The sequence below is a fragment of the Rattus norvegicus genome, chromosome 14, assembly GCF_036323735.1.
Source record: "Rattus norvegicus strain BN/NHsdMcwi chromosome 14, GRCr8, whole genome shotgun sequence".
Classification (NCBI taxonomy): Eukaryota; Metazoa; Chordata; class Mammalia; order Rodentia; family Muridae; genus Rattus; species Rattus norvegicus.
Window position 1 is genome coordinate 76,482,825 of NC_086032.1, and position 19,271 is coordinate 76,502,095.

At 49.0% G+C, this 19,271-nt stretch overlaps 1 protein-coding gene across 2 annotated transcripts in view; it reads left to right on the plus strand.

The window, feature by feature from the left end:
• Positions 1 to 19,271, plus strand: part of Wdr1 (WD repeat domain 1) — a 33,849-nt gene that overhangs the window by 12,587 nt on the left and 1,991 nt on the right. Inside the window, exons 4-14 of one of the 2 annotated variants that reach the window (XM_063273355.1) lie at positions 1,841 to 1,988; positions 3,027 to 3,207; positions 7,957 to 8,034; positions 8,256 to 8,336; positions 8,603 to 8,836; positions 11,623 to 11,715; positions 13,561 to 13,712; positions 15,060 to 15,147; positions 17,177 to 17,287; positions 18,032 to 18,205; positions 18,473 to 18,617. In XM_063273355.1, the coding sequence (XP_063129425.1) occupies positions 1,841 to 1,988; positions 3,027 to 3,207; positions 7,957 to 8,034; positions 8,256 to 8,336; positions 8,603 to 8,836; positions 11,623 to 11,715; positions 13,561 to 13,712; positions 15,060 to 15,147; positions 17,177 to 17,287; positions 18,032 to 18,205; positions 18,473 to 18,617 (1,485 nt within the window). Of the gene's footprint in view, positions 1 to 1,840; positions 1,989 to 3,026; positions 3,208 to 7,956; positions 8,035 to 8,255; positions 8,337 to 8,602; positions 8,837 to 11,622; positions 11,716 to 13,555; positions 13,713 to 15,059; positions 15,148 to 17,176; positions 17,288 to 18,031; positions 18,206 to 18,472; positions 18,618 to 19,271 lie in introns of both variants that reach the window. The other variant, NM_001014135.1, reaches the window with a different exon arrangement.

Sequence of the window (19,271 nt, forward strand, 5' to 3'; positions counted from 1 at the left end):
GTTGAGGGATGGAGAGGAGAACTACGTGAGGAGTAGCAGCTGGTCCACCAACCCAGGGGGTAGAAAGCTGCCTCAAAGGGAGAGACAGGGTCTTGCCCAGGGAACAACTGTGGGCCCTGTTAGGGAGGAACCTTGTCATGTGTGCTTGAGTTAGCGTGCGTGTATACATAGGTTTGTGTCTGTCATTTTTATTCATGAGTGCATGCACATACATGTGTGGATGTGTGTATAGAGTGCCTATATATATATGTAGGCTGCCTCTGATTATTTGGGGGTAGTGCACAATGCCTTTTCTTTATATACTCAGCACCTCATACTGCTGGCTTATACTTTCCTTTCTGGCCTTTGGTTCAATGACTAACCAGGTCTCCATTTTTTTCTGGAGCATGCCTCTACACTGCTGTCTTCTTGGACACCATCCTCAGATGGCTGAGGGGAGGTGCTTCCTAGTATATGACCACCTAACTTGTATCCTGCTCCTGGGGATTGATGTTCCCCTTTGTGTCCCTAGCTGGGCATGGTATAGCTACAGCATTTCAAGTCTAGTGAATCCCCTGGTTCTAGACCAGCAGTTCTCAACCTAGGGGTCAAACCTTTCACAGGGCTCACCTAAGACCATTGGAAAATACAGGTGTTTACATTTCCATTCATAACAGTAGCAAAATTACAGTTATGAAGTAGTATCAAAATACTTTTATGGTTGGGGATCACCACAACATGAGGAACTGTGTTAAATGCTTGCAGCTTTAGGAAGGTTGAGAACCACTGCTCTAGACTTTGGCCCTAGGTTTGCTTGTTGTGGAGGTCTCTAATGCACAGAGCCTTAGTTCATGGTCCACTTATAACAAGGACTGACTGCACCCTGAGGACTAGCCTAAGAAAGACTTCATACATGTGACTTTTTTTTTTAACCTCATAGCAACCTCATGAGATGGTCCTGTAGATAATGCTTTTACAGAGCGGCCAGAAATGAGGTCTTGATGAGGTCCAGGAAGCCATAACTGTGCAGAGACTGATTTGGTGCAAGACTTGACTGCTAGCTGCTGCCCTTGCTGCCTATCACCTCTGCTTAGCCCAAAAACTGATGCTGTTTTCAGCTGCTACTCAGGGCTCACTAAAGTGGTCTGGGATCCTCAGGAAAAGCTACACCCTGCCTACCTTTTCAGAGGCCATGTGAGCTTTGTAAGCCTGAAGAGTTAGGTAAAGCACTCCCACTTCTTCCCATGGCACAGGCACCATGCTAATTTGGGAAGAGGTAGGTGGGCCCTAAGTATTTCTTTACAATCTGCTGGCAGTATTCCAGTGGGAACAACTCTCACCGCAGTCTGTGTTCTTTCTTTGTACCGCCTACCTCAACTATCTCACAGAAGCATCTTACTCAGCCCCAGTTCTTACACATGGGGAGGAAGGGCAGGTGTTCGGGAGACTGAGACTCCAAATCTGCCTTTGGGAGCAAGGCTTATGGGATGCAAGTGGCCACAGGCAATCAGTGTCATGGTATGCTTAGCTATGCTGTACCTGACAAGAGAGGCAGGCACTTGTAGCATTGTCATACTTAAGAGATGGAGGGTTCAGTCCAAGAGTTAGGGATGCTCATACAGGAAATTGCTTCTTGGTTTGCTGGGGTTTGGCCATCCTTGAGCTTTTTCTGCTTCCTATACAAAGTTTGCTGGCCAGCTAGAATTGTGACAGTTTTGTGGGGGCATATCAACTCTTGATTGCGAGGGGCTGAATCTTGAACCTGGACAAGAAGAAATAGAGCTGGTGGTGAGAGTGTTGTGGCTATGTTTCCCTGGCTGCTGGTAACGTATGGTCCTTCTACCCCTGTCCTGTCCTGCAGATATCTCTGGGAAGCTAAGGATCTGGGATACCACACAGAAGGAGCACATTCTAAAGTATGAGTACCAGCCTTTCGCTGGGAAGATCAAGGACATAGCCTGGACCGAAGACAGTAAGAGGATCGCCGTGGTCGGGGAAGGAAGGGAGAAGTGAGTCGTTCACCTTAGCCCTTCCCTGCTCCCACCCCATACTCATGCTCTGCCCTGCCCTTTGTAGAAGGAGGCTGGAGTAAGGTCTGTACCTGCTTGGACAGGTGGGGCTCCACTCCTGAGCGTGCCAGCCTTTCTTTCCCAGTAGTGTGACTAGTTGGAGACACTGACCACTTTAGGATCAGTTTGTCATGTATAAAGGGAGACTTCACATCACAGTAGGGTTGTCACCAAGGCAAAGTATCACCTCTTTCCACACACTCTGGTGTCCTAAGCCCTTTACCTCCTGGAATTCTAGATGCTAGTTGTTGTACCTGTATCCTAGGCAGCAAGAAAGGGCCAGGTGGTAGATGTTTTACTTTATTGGGGGACACTCTAAGCAGTTTCACATAACCAGTCAAAGCTGCAGGAAGGCCTGGACATGAGGGTTTTTATTGTTGTTGTTGTATATTTGTTTTCCTGGATGCGCCCATATCCTCAGTTTCTCTGTCATTTGCTTATGTGCAAAGAGGTGAATAGGTCCTGTGGCAGAGGTAGCTGCCCCAGTGGGGCTAGTGACCAATAGGGTGAGACCTCTAGCCCTGGTTTTCTTATTAGCAGCATGTAGTAGCTACAGCATGTTGTCAGGGGTTCCAGCACAGAGCAGGCCCCTCCTTTCCACTAGGAGATAGCAACTTGCCTATTGCCTGGCCTTCCCAAAGAAAGTTAGGAAGCAATGGGGGCAGAAAGGTGTTCCCAGTGCTGCTCCCTATAGCACCATCCACATTGGAGGTGCTGACACTGGGCCTGCAGATGTACACATCTGGCTCCTTTCCCATATGGGCTCCATCTCTTCTGAGACTCCTTTGGATAGAGAGCTTAAAGGGCCCAAATGAGTGCTTAGGACTTACGTTCCTATAGCATCCTGAGGTAGGCGTACAACATCCTCCACTAGCCTGTGCTCTAGTAAATCTGCTAGACACTTCCTTCTGGGACTGATTTTTTTTTTCCCTTTTTCTTTTTCTCCTTATTTCTCTCTCCTTGACCCTGATTGAAAAGATTTGGAGCTGTCTTCTTATGGGACACTGGCTCTTCTGTGGGTGAGATCACAGGACACAACAAAGTCATTAACAGCGTGGACATCAAGCAGAACAGGCCCTACCGACTAGCAACAGGGAGTGACGATAACTGTGCTGCATTCTTCGAGGGCCCCCCATTCAAGTTCAAGTTTACAATTGGTGTAAGTGAGCTTTCTTTTCTAAAGGTGGATTTTGGGTGATCTTTGTGTTTTATATATGAGACTGTGGGGCCTAGGTAGACGTGGTTAGGTATGGATGCAGGAATGTAGCAGTGAGCTCCAGTAAAGGCTATATCCCAGGATAATGTGAATGTACAAAGTGTGGGGGTAGTGAAATGCCAGTATAGTTGGCTCTGTTGAGCTAAGCCACCAAATTAGCAAAGGGTCTGCCTCCAGGACATCTGGTTTGGCCCATAGGGTACCTCCCTACAGAGGCTGTGGGAGCAGTTATGCCTGAGTGGAATCTGATTGGAAGAACCAAGTGATCAGCCTATTCTCTAAGGAGCATTGCTTGAGGTCCCTGCTCTGCAGTTGTCCCTGGCTTGGCCAAGTAATAGGCTCCTCCACCCCCTGTTCCCATCACAGCTGCTCGTCTCTGGGCCTTGTTCCGGGAGAGGGGGTGCAGCTAGGAGTGCTCATGATTTGTCCTTGCTGCTTTAGTGCTCAGGCTGGATTCTTGAGTGAGAGCTGGGGGTGAGGGCTCTGTGACTTGGGCAGCCCTTAGCCCTTGCAGCTCTCTGCTTGCCCTGGCTTTCCCAGTGACTTTTCCACATAGCATGAACAAAGCAGCCAGTACTAGTTCTGGTAATAAGAGACGGAGTGACTGTTTAATCAGAAAGGACGTCTTCTGTCCTTGGAGGTCGTCGAGTTTAGTGCTTCTCAGGTCTTCAGGTTAATCCTTCAGAAGCGTCAGTGATTCCAGTGTCCATCCCTCACTGGGGATGAAATGAGATATCCTTAAAGTGGCTTGCTGAGGGAGACTGTTAATTTTAGTATTTTAGTAAGAATCATAAATAGCAGACATAGCATCCCTGGCAGGGACAAAGTCAGAACTCATGTAGTAGGCAGTTTCTATAAACAGATCTTGGCTTAGGGGACCTGATGACTATCTAGGGATTTCCTCTTTGTAGTGTTTCATCCCTGGGAAGCTAAGTGAGGCCTGCATGTCCAGTAGGCTTGCTGATCCAAGCCCTTCTTAACCTCCCATAGCTTTTATCCTGGTCTGCTCTAGCTACCATGGGTAGGTAGTGGCAGCATGGCTGTTGGGGGAACTTAGTTGAGACATATGACTCAAGGTCGGTTTTCTTAATGCCCCTTAGGTTATGGGTTGAGGACTGCCAAACTAGCCAGTCTCTGGGCTCTCATCTTGGCGGGGAAGGAAGACAGTGAGGTTTCTGTAGTAACCAGAGGCTGGCCTTCCATTTTTCAATAGTGCTGTCTGCCTTCCCTGGGCCTTCCTCACAACACTGTTTGGACTCTTGGCCTTGGTCTGAGCTGTTCTTGGAAAGAATTCCCTTTCCTGTAGCAGGAGTGATCCTTTCTCTTGCTCATGTGAATTGGACTTGGGCAGAAAGAGCACAGAGCAGCTGAAGAGTTTTAATGGAGCTTTGGGGTTCAAATTTGTTGCTGGCAGGGAGCCCATGCCTGCACTCTCTATCACTTTCTGTATGGGCTCACTGGGAGCCCAAATTAGCACATCTCTTTTTTCTTTCATGTTACACAGACTCCTACCACAGTCCGAGCTGGCCCTGTCCCTAGGGGTAGGCACCACCCTCTATGCTGAAGTTCTTAGAGTCACAACCCTGGATCCTGGGTAAAGGCTGGGAAGAAGCAGAAAGGGTTAGGTAGTACCTGGCACAGAACTAGTTGGTTCTGCTACCTTCCAGCTCAGTGTGCCTCTGTACTCTCTCAGACTAGGAAGCCTCCCCTCCAGAGCCCATAGCTATGGGGAGGGTTCTTTTGCATCTAAAGTTATTCCTACAGGCCCAACCCATTGGTAAGGTACTAAAGACTTGAAATCTGTAACGAGTATGTGTCTGACCTTGGCCTGCTGGCCAGCAGGAATGAAGCTGCAGTTGTAGGACTAGACAATGGGCTGTCTGCCCTGATATGGCTTCCTTCCTTCTGTCTTCCTCCTGGCTGTGAAGTGAGGTAGGGCAGGAAGACTCCAGTTTGCCCCAACTAAAGGACAGGTGTACTGACAGATGGGGAACAACAGAAAACATATGGTAGGTGAGGTGTGCGTTACAGGAGCTGAGCACCCACATGTGGGTTCTGATGTTGAAAGCTAGAGGCGTAGACATTCTAAGGAATTCATTGAGCCCTTCCTAGGGAAAGCTTTAAAAGTTCTGTCAGGTTCATAGGTCATAGGGTCCAGGGTCATAGGAGAGACCGTGGGATGAGATGGGGAGGAAGGAGTGAATAGGACCATCTCCTTGTTGCTGGCTATCCCTGTCATTGCCCAATGGATCCATGAACAAAGAAAGTGGCCATGGTGGCAGAGATGGAGGTTATGCAGGAGACTGTCACATAACACTTCTCACCAACGCTGATCTGGCTACAGCTGCTGCTGAGTGCCAGATCTGCCAACTGCAGAGACAAACACAGCCCCAATATGGCACCCAGGGTGACCAAATAAGGCAGGTTGACTACACTGGACCACTTCTTCGTGAAAAGGGCAACACTTTGCCCTTACTGGAATAGGTACTTATTCTACTTATGCATTGGCCTTCCCTGCTCTTAATGCCTCTGGCAGACTCAGTGGTACTCAAGGTGTCAGCGAACATCTCAGAGAACATAGGTTTGCTCTTCGGAGCCTTTGGCAGGTGCCTGTAAGTGAATCACAGAGGAGGAGACCTTTGTGATTTTGGAGCAGGGCTCTGACATTAACTGTAGACAATTATTCTCCCTTTGGGAGACCAGTAGGAATTGAGGAGAACTTTTGTGGAGGATCCTTAATAGGTCTTTAACCCAGATAGTAAGCATGGCCATGACAGAGTTAGGCCACCAGGAGCCCAAGTACCTGAATTTGAATGTCTATTTGAAGTTGTTTTCTTGGTAGTGAAGAAGATGAAGATGGGAGAAAGAGGAGATGGGGGGGTGGAGTTCTTGGGGAACTCACTGACACAGCCTATACCTGGGTTCATTGAGTTTTGGCTACAAGTGGCCAAGAGTAGTTCCAGGGGAAGGGGATGACTTCACACAGGGAAATTGGAACTGAACCTGTGAGATTAAATGTGATCCCTCTGGACCGCTAGGCTAGGAACCACAAGCCTTGTCTGCCTCAGCAAAGGGCAGGATTTAGGTAGCCGTGCGAAGTGGCTCAACCTCTGGACTCAGTGAAACTTGCCACAGCTCTCCCTCTCCACCACAGGGCCCTCCCTATGGGAAACGCTGTTTTTAACACTCATTTTCTTTGGCTAATGGGCTGCTGTTGGCTATTCCCTGCCACACAGGGTCTATTTCAAGAGCAGACATGACTCTTGCCCATGTACACTTTGCTGTCTGACTGAGTTACAGGAAGGAATGATGAGCTAAGGCTCTAAATGGGTTCATGTAAGCTCTGTCACCCCGTTTATTGTCTGCTATCTAGCTTTTACTTGCCTCTTAGAACTTTCTAGTTGCTAGGGCACACAACCTCACCCCTGCCAGATTGTGCCTTTTCCAAAAGAGGCCCTCAAAGGTAGGGGCTCTGGAGCTTGGTCACAGGCCTTACTTGAGGACCTGGTGCCTAGGAGTTGCCTCCAGTGTTGCCTCCAGGATCATCCTACATCTGGCCATGCAAGTACTAGATGTTTCTGTGTCCGACCCCAGGGAACCAGTGACGGGGAACTTATTAGAGGCTGGAATTGAGTACTTGTTACCTGCTTTACTCTAATGTCCCTTTCACACAGTGATGAGCTTCACTTGCCTCTTAGACACCCCCCACCCACACCCCTCGGTCCACTCTCTGGTTTCTAGGCTTCTGCTCTCTTGGAATGGGCACTTTAGCCTCTGAATTCTAGAGTGCTCTGATACCTGTCCAAATAGAAGGATCCAGAAGTGAGCTGACACATGTGGCTCCTTTCTTTCTGTGGAACAGGCAGACTAGGGAGACTCCATAACTAGAGCAGGGACCTTTGGTGCCATCACTGCCTCCCAAGACTGGGTACTGCCCTGGCCTGCTTTAGGCCTTTCTTTCAAACTTAGTTCTGATTAAAAGTCACAGCCAGTGCTTGATTTCTTTTTCTTTCTTTCTTTTTTTTTTTTTTTTTTTACATTTATTTGTTTATTATATATAAGTACACTGTAGCTGTCTTCAGATACACCAGAAGAGGGCATCGGATCTCTTTACAGATGGTTGTGAGCCACCATGTGGTTGCTGGGAATTGAACTCATGACCTCTGGAAGAGCAGTCGGATGCTCTTAACCGCTGAGCCGTCTCTCCAGCCCCCAGTGCTTGATTTCTTTTAAAGGCATTTGTTCTTCAGCAAACATCCCCAGAGCTAAATAAGCCTAGCAGGAGTTACCTCATGGCTATCTCAGAGCCCAACAATCTAGGAAATAAGCAGTCTGGGGCCCCAGAGGGAAGAGAATGCATCAGGAGGCACTTGATAAGGGAGGCAGACCTGACTGAAGAGTGACTCCAGTCAGCAGTGACTGGGCAGGAGCAGGAATGCTGAGCTGACTGCCATGCTGGACCTGCTTAGGAGCGTCTCCAAGCTCTGAAGTGTCCTGTGGACTGATGGATCTTACTGAAGTGTCCTGTGGACTGATGGATCTTTCCTGTGTTAGGAGCTTCTCTAAGCTCTGAAGTGTCCTGTGGACTGATGGACTTTACCTGTGTTTGGGAGGGTGGGGACTGGAGGGCATGTGTTAGGTAGAGAGATTTTGCAAGCTTTGTCAAGTTTGTGACAGCCCTCTCTCCCACAGGACCACAGCCGCTTTGTCAACTGTGTGCGATTCTCTCCTGATGGGAACAGATTTGCCACAGCTAGTGCTGATGGCCAGGTAAGAACTGGGGCAGAGAAGGAGGCTATACATAGGCAGGCTCATGACAGTGCTCCTTATTCTCCGCTTCTCAGGGTGTTAACAAAGCTCAGCAGACATAGGTCTCTCATTGCAGTTCAAAGAATGCTCAAGGTTCCAACTGTACAGCTACAGTTGCTGGGGAGATGGTGGGCTAATAGCACACAGCACCAGCTTCTACATAACTTGTTTGTTTCTTGAAGATTTTCATTTATGATGGGAAGACAGGAGAAAAGGTGTGTGCCCTTGGAGGAAGCAAGGCTCATGATGGAGGAATTTATGCCGTGAGTACGAATGTTTTCCAAGCTGCTAGTGTTAATTTATCCAGTTCTATGTTGATAGCTATCAAAGATTGTTTGAAGCTAGAGAGTATTTGATATAAACAGCTAAGAGTTGAGCCATGGCACAGAGTTTTAAAGGTCATAGTCAGGTGGTAGAGCAGCCAGTGGCTGAGCAGGAACCCTGGGGGGTCTGGGTCCATCCTTCCACCTCCTTCATTTCCTTCTTCATTTCCAACCCTCTGACACGTGACACTGTTTTGTTGAAATAGATTAGTTGGAGTCCTGATAGCACCCATTTGCTATCTGCCTCTGGAGACAAAACCTCTAAGATTTGGGATGTCAATGTAAACTCTGTGGTCAGCACGTTTCCCATGGGCTCCAATGTTCTGGACCAGCAGCTGGGCTGCCTCTGGCAGAAGGACCACCTCCTTAGCATCTCCCTGTCTGGATACATCAACTACCTGGACAAAAATAACCCCAGCAAGCCCCTCCGGGTCATCAAGGTAAGTCTTATTCTAGGCATGCTGTGGATAGAAAACAGACTCCATTGGTCTACTGTGAAGGAGGGGAGACAGGGATGACCAAGTGGAGGAGCGATGTCAGGCTTCCTTGGCCCTAGGAGCTTTGGCAGAAGTAGCTTGGTATTTGGGGGCATTAGTAACCTCCTGGAAGTACTGTGAGCAATGCAGCGTTGGGGTCTGGGGGTTTTGGGCCACTGTTCTTTGCTGCAGGAAGTCACTACTTCCTGAATGACTTGGCCTTCTGTTAGGACTTGGGCTGTACCTCACAACTGCAGTACCAGAGTGGGAACATTCTGAGTGTTAGGGCAGGTTATAGAGCAAGGAGGGTGAGGTGGGAGGCCCTCAGGTAAGGTGGTAAGAGTATGGAGGGTAAGGGGTGGGAGGAGTGAATAAATGAGGAGAGCATTCAGCTATGAGCTCAGCGGGGAGATGGCCATGAACCTGGATCATACTGTAGTTTGAAAATGAACATGAGTGTGAAAGAGACCCTGGGGTTCACAGCAGTAGAGGACAGGAGCAAATGAAGTTGTACACACTACCAAGGCTCCAATGGAGGCCCAGAAGGCCACCCTGGATAGACCATAACTTGAGATTTAAAACCATCCCTGGGATTCACTCCAGCCAGATGCTTCAGGCTATGTTGTGCTTCCCTAGCTCCATCTGCCCCTGTCACCTTGGCCTCTCAGGAGACCTTGTAGTAGGGACAGCTCCTAGGATCACCTTTGCCATGTCTGACTGAGCCATGACCATGACCAAAAGCAAGTTGGGGAGGAAAGGGTTTATTTGGCTCATACTTCGATATGAATGTTAATCATCAAAGGAAGTCAGGACAGAAACTCAAAAAGGACAGGAACCTAGAGGCAGGAGCTGATGCCAAGGCGGTGGAATGGTGCTACTTACTGGCTTGCTTAGTCTGCTTTCTTCTAGAGCCCAGGACCACCAGCCCAGTGATAGTACCCATAGTGGGCTGACCCCTTCCTGATTAATCACTAAGAAATGCCCTTCAGCCCAGTCTTACAGAGGCATTTTCTTGATTGAGGTTCTCTCCTCTTAGATGACTTAAGCTTGTGTCAAGTTGACCTAGAACTATCCAACACACAGGTTCCATGCCTCAGCCCCCATCCTGGTTGTTGATAGTTTCCAGAGCTTTCATTTTAAGCTGCTCCAGTGAAACCCAGCCAGAGGGTTCATGTTCCAGAGGCCTGAAACATACAGGGTGACATCTCCATTCAGTAGGTGAGATTGTACAGAAGCAAGAGGCCTCCTGACCTCCCAGCCCCATAGTAACTTGGTTTAGGCCCTGAGGATAGAATTGGGAGCCCCTCTATTGTTGGATCTCAGATCATAGCTGTGTGTGCGACAGATGACAAAACAGGGCTACCACTGCAGCTGTGAAGTTGTAGCTCCAGTCTTAATGGTGAGAAGTCAGGCAGACCTAGTCCCCTACCAGTACCTGTGCCCAGAAGAACAATTTCTGATGGGCTGTCTTGTAAGCATTTGGTCTGACTATTGCTGTGAGCTACCTCTTGTGCAAGACTCATAGAGTCCTGCTAATGCTCCTTGGCTAGGCCAGCTCTAAGGTTATCATTATCTCAGAGACACCTACATCTCAGCCTATCTGTGTAGCTGTATGCGTCGTGCTGGGTGGGAGCTGCCATCCTCAGGCTACAGAGAACACAGGCTGTTCCAGTGAAGCAGACGTTTGAGACTGCAGTGTGACTCTTAGTTGTCGTCCCTGGAGACTTACATGGCCTTCCCTTACCTAGGAGCTTTATAGCAAAGGGCTTACAACTGGGCTCAGTCAGGGTCTCTGGAGCTGGCCTTTGTGATGTTTTCTCTAGCCTATGTTTCTCAAGCTTATGTCAGAATCACCTAGAATACTAACTTTTTAAACAGTTCTGCCCAGAGAGGATTAGACATTGTAGTGAGGACTGAAATCTTAAATCACTCAAGCAAGGCTGTTGCCATAGGCAGTGAGTCCCCCTGAAATCTTGCTAAGTGCAGGTTTGGCCAGGCAGTATGCTCAGTGCCTGTGAGGCCTGTGCTGGGTTGAACAGAGACAGCTTGGGCTCATGTCTTTAAGAAGTTATTCAATGTATTCTACCAAGGACTGGGTCTGTCACTGCTTTCTGAGGGTAAATGCCACGTTGTGGCAACAAAGGAGACCCATGGAATCCCTGAGACAAGATGCAAGGAGAAAATCCCAAGCATGAAGCAGACCTGACAGCCATCAAGGGTTCTGGAAAACAGCAGAGGCTAGTGGGACCCAAGGAGAGGCTGAAATTAGTGGACACTTGAGTGCTATCTGAACCAATAACAGAGATGGTGAGAGGCCCCCTCTAGAAAGTTCTATGTACACAGCAAGGTCTCTTGCTTCATTTGTAGTGAGGAGTCCTAGGAAAAATTAATACCAAGGAGGGCCTGAACACAGGATGTCCATTGTCTAATTCTATCCTGGCTGCCTCCCTCCCTATGAGAGACCCAGCTGATATGCCCATGGGAAACAGCAGAGGCAGGGTTTCCCTCTACAGGTGCCTTAGGTCCTTGTGTGACGTAGACCTTGTTCTTAGCCCTGGTAGGTTTTAGGTATTGAGGGAAGCAGCATTTGGTAGTTTGTCAGACCGGCTGACTGGGAGATGGGTGACTGGTAGTGAGTGGCTCGGAACTTACTTATAGATAGTGTCAGCTGGAGTCCAAGCACAGCTCAGCCTGTGAGTACATGCTACCTCAGCTCAACCCATCCTGTTGTCTCTCTCTTTCTCTCTCAGGGTCACAGTAAATCCATCCAGTGTCTGACAGTGCACAAAAATGGTGGCAAATCCTACATCTATTCTGGGAGCCATGATGGCCATATTAATATCCTTTGACTGGGTGGTTGGCACAGGCACTGGCAAGAGAACTTTTCCGTTCCCATGGTGCTAGAGGCCAGGCCAGCCAGATGGCTCTAGCCCCAGCTGCACTCACTAGGCAGTCTGACCTCTGGTCACCTGTCTGCACCTGGTCCCTTGACCGCTCCAGGCCTCGGGCAGCAGAAGGCCTTGGCCCTGCTTTCTGCTCAAACTAGCTTGGTGCCTGTCTCGGCACTTGAGCTCCTTTGTTTGTAATGATGCTGCATTGCTGTGTCAAGTTCTGTCCCTAGCAATTAAATCATTGGATCTTAGGGCTCAGGATGGACAGACCCTTCAGCAGGAGAATTTTGCTTTAAACATGGGGAAACTGGAACCCAGAGGGTACCTTTCCCAAAACCAGTGGCCTGCTAACAACAGAGCTGGAGCCAGAACTCAGGAGGGAGTGCGTTCTCTGTGCCCTGCATCCCCAGTCAATTGCGAATTCTTAGGTTTGTAACCTATTAGAGGCATGCCTGCCATGCTTGCGCTCACGCTGTCACCTGTTTTGGGTACCCACTGGAAGCTGCCTCTGCATGATGACCTCTTACATGTTGCTGGCTTCCTGGAACAGGCTGTCTCAGTACGTCACACCAAGTCTTCCAATCCTACTTTGTCTCACGTTTTCACAAGACCCAGGAAGATCACCCAGCCTAGAAAGGGTGGATAATCCACCCTCTACCATTAGGCAAGGAAAAGTGTCACAGCTGGTAGCCAAGCAGTCCCTTGGGCCAGTCTGCCCTGTAGTGTAACCAGGGCCATCAGCACCACCTATGTCCTTATGCATTTTTTGCAGTCACACTCAAATCTTTAGTGCCCATGTCTGTATTTCCATTCCCACAGGGCTTGTATACTGAGCTCCCACGGAAATGATGATGGTCACTTGGAAGGATTCTCTTTTATACGCTTTAGCCACACCTTATGCCAGTGCACCCGAGGTTTAGCATCCACACACCACCCCTGTAAGATGGGCCTCCTCTACCCTAGGATGGTACCCAGTAGCATCTGGGCAGTAGTTACTTGAACACTGGGGCACAGCCAGCTGACCTGCAGGTAGTCCGAGCCTCGGCTACTGATGCAGGAAAGACAAAATACAAAATGAGCGTTTGACTCATATTCTGTGGGTAGTAAGTGCCACATGAACCATGCTGTTCTCTGAACGTGGTGCTCCATAGTCATTGCAGAAGCCCACCTCAAAGAGGCTGCTCCAGGAGCAGTCAGTAGTGCTAGTTAGAGCACATCACACAATCTGTGATTGTTCTAGTCAAAAGTGTTTTACCCTTGTTCTTGTCTCCTAGGAGTTTACATAGAGATGTCTACCTTGGCAATGGGATCCAAGTTTAAACCTGAAATTCATTTGTTTCATGTGTACCCTACAGTTTAGAGGTTATAGTACTATACAGTGTTTCTTGTGTGTCTGTGTTCAGACTGCAACTGCCACATGTCATAGACCTTCCTGGCCTATCGTGGCATTGTATCAATACTCAGACACTTCAGTTTTAGACTTTTACACATTAGGCATCTCAGCTGTCATGGCCATCATAGACAAGTGAGTCTTCCTATCCAGTACATTGGCTTTGCATGCATTCTTAAAAGAAGGTTGTGCTGTTTATTGCTTTGGTCCTTTGGCTAGTAGCCAGGCTTACCCTCTGGCTCAGACTGCCTTAGCTCACTGAAATCCCAAGCTTGGCCATCCAAAAGGAAAACCTCCTGTCCTTTCTGCAGTATCCTCTGCCTGTGCGAAGGGCAGCCGTGGCTCCCTAGAGCTGTAGGTGCTACCATCCTGATGTCTGGTTTCTCCTTAATCACACCCCACATTACTGGGATTCAGAGACAGGAGAGAATGACTCCTTCTCTGGAAAAGGCCACACAAATCAGGTGTCCAGGATGACTGTGGACGAGTCTGGGCAGTTGGTCAGCTGCAGCATGGACGACACAGTGCGGTATACTAACCTCACACTGAGGGACTACAGGTAAGTCCTGCCTGAGGAAGCTAGCATGGATCTGGAGAGGCCCAGCATGAGCCACAGGTACCTGTGAAGGTTCCAGGTCAAGGGTGGTTCCTGTCTGCCCTTTCTCTTTGTTCTGTACATCATTCAGGTGCTAAACCCAGCATGTTGAGCAACAGGGCTCTAGTAACTAGGCTTACATGTGTAGACCGTGCCCCAAAGCAGACTGCAGCCCCACGAGTCATTAACTTATCTGCTCTCCTATGTATCTTTCTGTCAGTAGAAGCAGGGGCAGTGGAGCTTAGGTTGTTTAAAGTCAGGTGACACTGAAAGGCTCATGACATGCCAGGTACTGGGTGTGAGGACCAAGCTCCTTTTAGGGTATAAGTGGGCATGTGACACTGAATCAGAGGTATCCATCCACAATGATGATAGGTGCGAGCAGATAAGAACTAGAGCCAGCCCAGAAGCAGACTCACCAACCTTCGCAAGACCTCTCTACACTAACTGACAAATAGCCCTGCTCTCTACTCCTATCCATCATGTAGTCCTGATGACTCCCATCATGGCCTTTCTTGACTTGAATCCTGTTAGGAATGTGTCTGGCCTGGAGAATGATGGGATCTTGGGGGATATCTTTATGAGCCCCTCACCCCAGACATGGATCTGACTGGCAGCAGACCTGTGTATGTGTCCTCTGTGTTCTGACCAGTGACCGCTGGGCATCTAAGAATGAAGGTGCCCCAGAATGCAAGGCCCCCAGCTGTGTGCTTTCTGTTGACTTGTGACATCACTTGTGAAAGTTGTCCAGTTTTCAGCCTGTACCTACCAGGGTCAGGAGGGCTTGGGTACCCTGGAGGCCAGCCATGGCTTAGCCTAGTTCTGTGTTAGCTTGCCAGTTAACATTTTCAAGAAAGATGTTGCTAGAAATTATTCTAGATGAGCTTTGATAACATTTGTCTAATAGAAGGGGGAACTGGGGTCTTCATTAAAGGTATTGGAGTTCCAGTTCCCCTCTTGGGAAGAGTGGCTGTGATCCTCAGAAGATCCTCAGTCCTGTATGTACTTAGAAAGTTGCAGATGGGTGGGAGATGGTACGGATGCATTTAGCATAGGTGACAGGAAGAGCTGCCAGCTCCTCTAACCTCTACTTCTTGCTGTCACCTTTTCCCTACTGCGGTCTCCCTTCATGATGAAAAGACTCAGTCCCTCTTGTCACTCATAGTTCAGCAGGTTGCCCTTCAGGAGAGGTTACAGTAGGATTTTCTGCCAAGTGGTTGCAGTGTCTGCAGTGTGTGTATTGATACACACTGAGCTACTTGAATATGGAAGTAACCTGCCCGTCCTTCCCTTCTCCCCACCCCCCAACAGTGGACAAGGCGTTGTGAAACTGGATGTTCAGCCAAAGTGTGTAGCTGTTGGCCCTGGGGGATATACCGTGGTCGTGTGCATTGGACAGGTATGGTTAGCTACATTTTGTCCAGAAGTAGTGGGATATGAGATGTAATAGTTTCTGAATTCCACCCATGTCCTGATTTCCTTTTTCTGATACTGTGATAAAACACAGACCAAAACTAACCTGGGGAGGAAAGGTTTATTTGGCTTTTAATCTAGGTCATAGTTCATGATTGAGGACCAGCAGGGCAGGAACTCAAAGCAGGAACCCTAGAGGACCGCTGCTCACTGGTCTATTAAAGGCTTATGCTCAGTAGTCTTTCTTACCTATCCTAGGACTGCTTAGGGATGCTATCACGCTCAAGGAATTGGGGCCTCCTGAGTCAATTAGCAGACAAGACAGTGCCCCACAGGCCAATCCAGTTAAAGCAATTCTTCAGTCGAGGTTATGTCTTCCAGGTGGCTCCTACACTATGTCAAGTTGACAGAACCTGTAGCCAGGATTTTGTGCTGCAGGCTCATGCGGCTGTGCCTGTGGCTTCTCAGAGTCACTGCTCTTAGGCACAGGAAAAGGGCAGAGCTGGATAAGGGTCTGAGGCTCTCAGCTATGTGCTTTAGTCATTATCCTTCTTATCTTAGCCTTTCCCTGGTGGAGCTGTATGATTTGAACCAATTCCTGACCCTCTCTTAGCTCTTGAGGCTGGTCAGGAAGATACAGTTGTCCTACTCCTTGCATAGCTTAGCTGTTGAATGGCACTGCCACATGAGGATAAGGTGAAGCCCAGGCCACGTTAGGTTCTAACGCTGAAGTCCCTGCATACTTTTTCCTTTAGAGTGGCTAGAACAGAGCCCTCAGCTCACATCTGTGCCTGACCTACTTTGTGTAAAATTCTGCTTCACCACGTCATCTCTGCAAACCCAAGCATCCCATCATGTGGCTAGGGCCAGCAACTGACTAGTGGTTCCAGTTGGCATGAGTAATAGACCCTGCTGAAGAAAGGGCCATTCAGGAGCTCCCTGCCCCTCCCTGAAAAGAGAGTGGATTCTGTGTCCCAGATAATCAGATGTTCCTGCCAAATAATTACTACACTCAGTCTGGGCCAGCCAGAGGGCACACAAAGGAATGTGCTGCATGCAGTCAGTACCCTGGGCAGGCTACTTCTCTGGCAGCTCTGCCAGCCTTGTATCAGCACCTGGCCCTGGTGGACAGTGTATGAGGACTTACGACTTTCTATGGCAAGGCCTCAGACAGACACCTTGTCTCCCCACTTACTTCAACTGAGGTCATTGTGGCTGTAAGCTGACCCTGTTCTTGAGGCTGATCTGAAGAATTAGCCAAGGTAGGTGAAAGCAGGGACTCAGACTACCTGCCATGCAGAAGGTAATGGCAAATTCCTCTACAGTGTCCTAGCAGTTCAGGGCACCAGCTCCCACACAGAAGGGTTTTCACCGACTGGTGATGTCAGCAATGCCAAAACCTTTCCTCCGACTGAGCAGGCACCCTGCCAATACCAGGCCTTTCTGGTCCCTTTTGTTCCCTCTCTTAGTGCCCTATGCATATGTATACACCATGTTACCTGCTGGTTGTCGAGGACAATCCAAGGTCTGTGTGTGACCTGGACTCCTAATCAGCCGGTAGCTTAGTCAAGATGAGTCCACCACATTTCTCTAGAGCCCTGACAGTGGACACAGGGAAGTATCTGTCACTCAGCTAAATATGGCTGGCCCCAGCATGGCCGAGAGTGGTGTAGCCTTCTCCACACACACAGTTCCTACTTTTATTTTAAAGCAGCGTAGAACTTGCCGGTTGTCTCAGAGTAGTAGTGAGTCAAGTCCTTTCCTGGTGATTCTATCCCTTACCCTTCAGAGACCAGCACTTCACATGGTTCCGTCACTGAACATTTTCTCAAGTTCTGGCCATCAACTAACAGTAGCATAGTCCTGATGGGGAGGAAGGTAGTGCCTCCATCAAAAGGTTGAGACTGACCAAGGTTGTGGCTTAGAGCCAAGAGCCACTAACCAGAACTCGGTTTTCCTGCTGATGATCAGTGTCTCAAGGGTCCACTGATTTGACTACATCTTCCATGTCACAGATTGTCCTTCTGAAGGACCAGAAGAAATGCTTCAGCATCGACAACCCTGGCTACGAGCCTGAAGTTGTTGCTGTGCACCCTGGTGGGGACACAGTAGCTGTTGGTGGCTCGGTAAGGCCCTTTTCTTTATCCAGCGACCTTGGCATCTGATCTGGGGCTCAGAGAAGGCCAAGGCATTCAGTATATGCCAGACTCCCAAAGAAGTAAGCTCGAATGCTATGAAAGGATGGGCTTGCCAACAAGAGCAAGCAAAGAAGGCAAGGCTTCCTTCTCCCAGGTCCTCTATATAGGCTGCCAGTAGGAGGTGTGGCCAGATTAAAGGTGCATGTTCCTACCTCAGTGATCCATGTTAAAAGCAGATCTTCTCTCTCCAAGTGATTTAATTAAGAGGGGGGAGGAGAACCTCAGAGGTGTACCTGTCTGGATTTTAGTCAAGTGACAACCAAGAATAGCCATCACACAAGGTATACCTGGCACATGGTGACAAGAAGCTCGTATGATGCAGCTTGCCCTGTACAAGTGATATCGCTAGAGGCTGGGAAGCTGTTTGTGCACTTTTCTCCAGGTTGACCTTTCGAGGAATCAAGACCACTATCTATGGGGCCCCCTTAGCCAGACAACACCCAGAATGAGACTGGGAGCCCTGGGGTCCAGTCATTTCTGAGGAAGAGGCTGAGGTGAAGCACTTAAGGGGGTCTGTGGAGAGGAGTCAGCCATTTCTTGGCAGGTAGAGCCCAGGGCACACACTGCCTACTGAGCTGTGGCAGAGCATTTCTTTACTGAAAGGCTGACTTTCTCCTACGTAAGGGCTCATGATATTTATGTTAAGAGTGACTGCTTTCTGTCTGCCTACAGGATGGCAATGTGCGTGTGTACTCCATCCTGGGTGCCACACTAAAGGATGAAGGCAAACTCCTAGAGGCCAAGGGGCCAGTGACAGACTTGGCCTACTCTCATGACGGTGCCTTCCTGGCTGTGTGTGATGCCAGCAAGGTGGTCACAGTGTTCAGTGTAGCTGATGGCTATTCGGTGAGTAGGGTGCAGACCTCTCCATCCTATCCTGGAGGGCGTGGGGGAGTACTCTAGCCAGAGGGTCTTGGGCTTTGCCTTCCTCAGCCATGTCTTCATCTTCATGAATGGCAGGCACCTGGTGGGGCTCTTGAGAGGATGCTGTGAGCCGGGGGTAGTGATCAGGTAGTGGGGCTGCTCCTTGTTTCTTCCCGGGCTGGCTGGGAGGACACATGGTGCTCTGGCCTCAGCTCTGATACTAACGCATTTGTTTTCTTTCTGTACCAGGAGAATAATGTTTTTTATGGACACCATGCAAAAATTGTGTGCCTGGCCTGGTCACCAGATAATGAACACTTTGCCTCTGGCGGCATGGACATGATGGTATATGTGTGGACACTGAGTGACCCAGAGACCAAAGTCAAGATTCAAGGTAACTCCCACCCTTGGGTCTCAGACCCGGGCTGTGTGGGCTTCACCAGAAATAGTACCCTGTTCATGGTGACCCTGGGGTCTGTGCTTTAGGAAGTGACCCGATGAGATGTGGCTCCATTCTTCCCTCCAGCACACAGCAGGCACTCTGCTGGCCCGCAGAGGAGTCCTGAGACATTCATTCCAGTAAGAGCCCTTGATCTCCAAATGGAGGACATACATGAGGGAAAGAAAGCTTTGACATGTTTTCCTTTCCACCCCATCTGTGCCTTACCCACAGCCATGTAGAAGGGTAATTGGAACCATGCTTCTCCAAGGAGACAGGGTTTTTAACCTGATTATCCAGCGTCTTCCCACTGCTCCTGCTGATCGCTCCATGTTAGGGTCCTGAGTGAGTGCCATTTTTGTACTGTCCCCATGGTCTACCTGCTCCTCAGATGATAGCCTTGTGTTCACTGGGACACAACGTTATCCCGAGACCACCTCCATCAGCTACAAGTCAGGCAGGCCCACTGTCCAGGAAAGGCAGACCAGGAGGAAGAGCCCTGAAATAGCTTCCAAGGAGCCATTTTGGTTTATAAGGGAATCTAGAAAATTCACAAATGAAATGGATCAGGAAGGTAATGTGTCAGGGTGAGTAGTGTATAGAATGGAC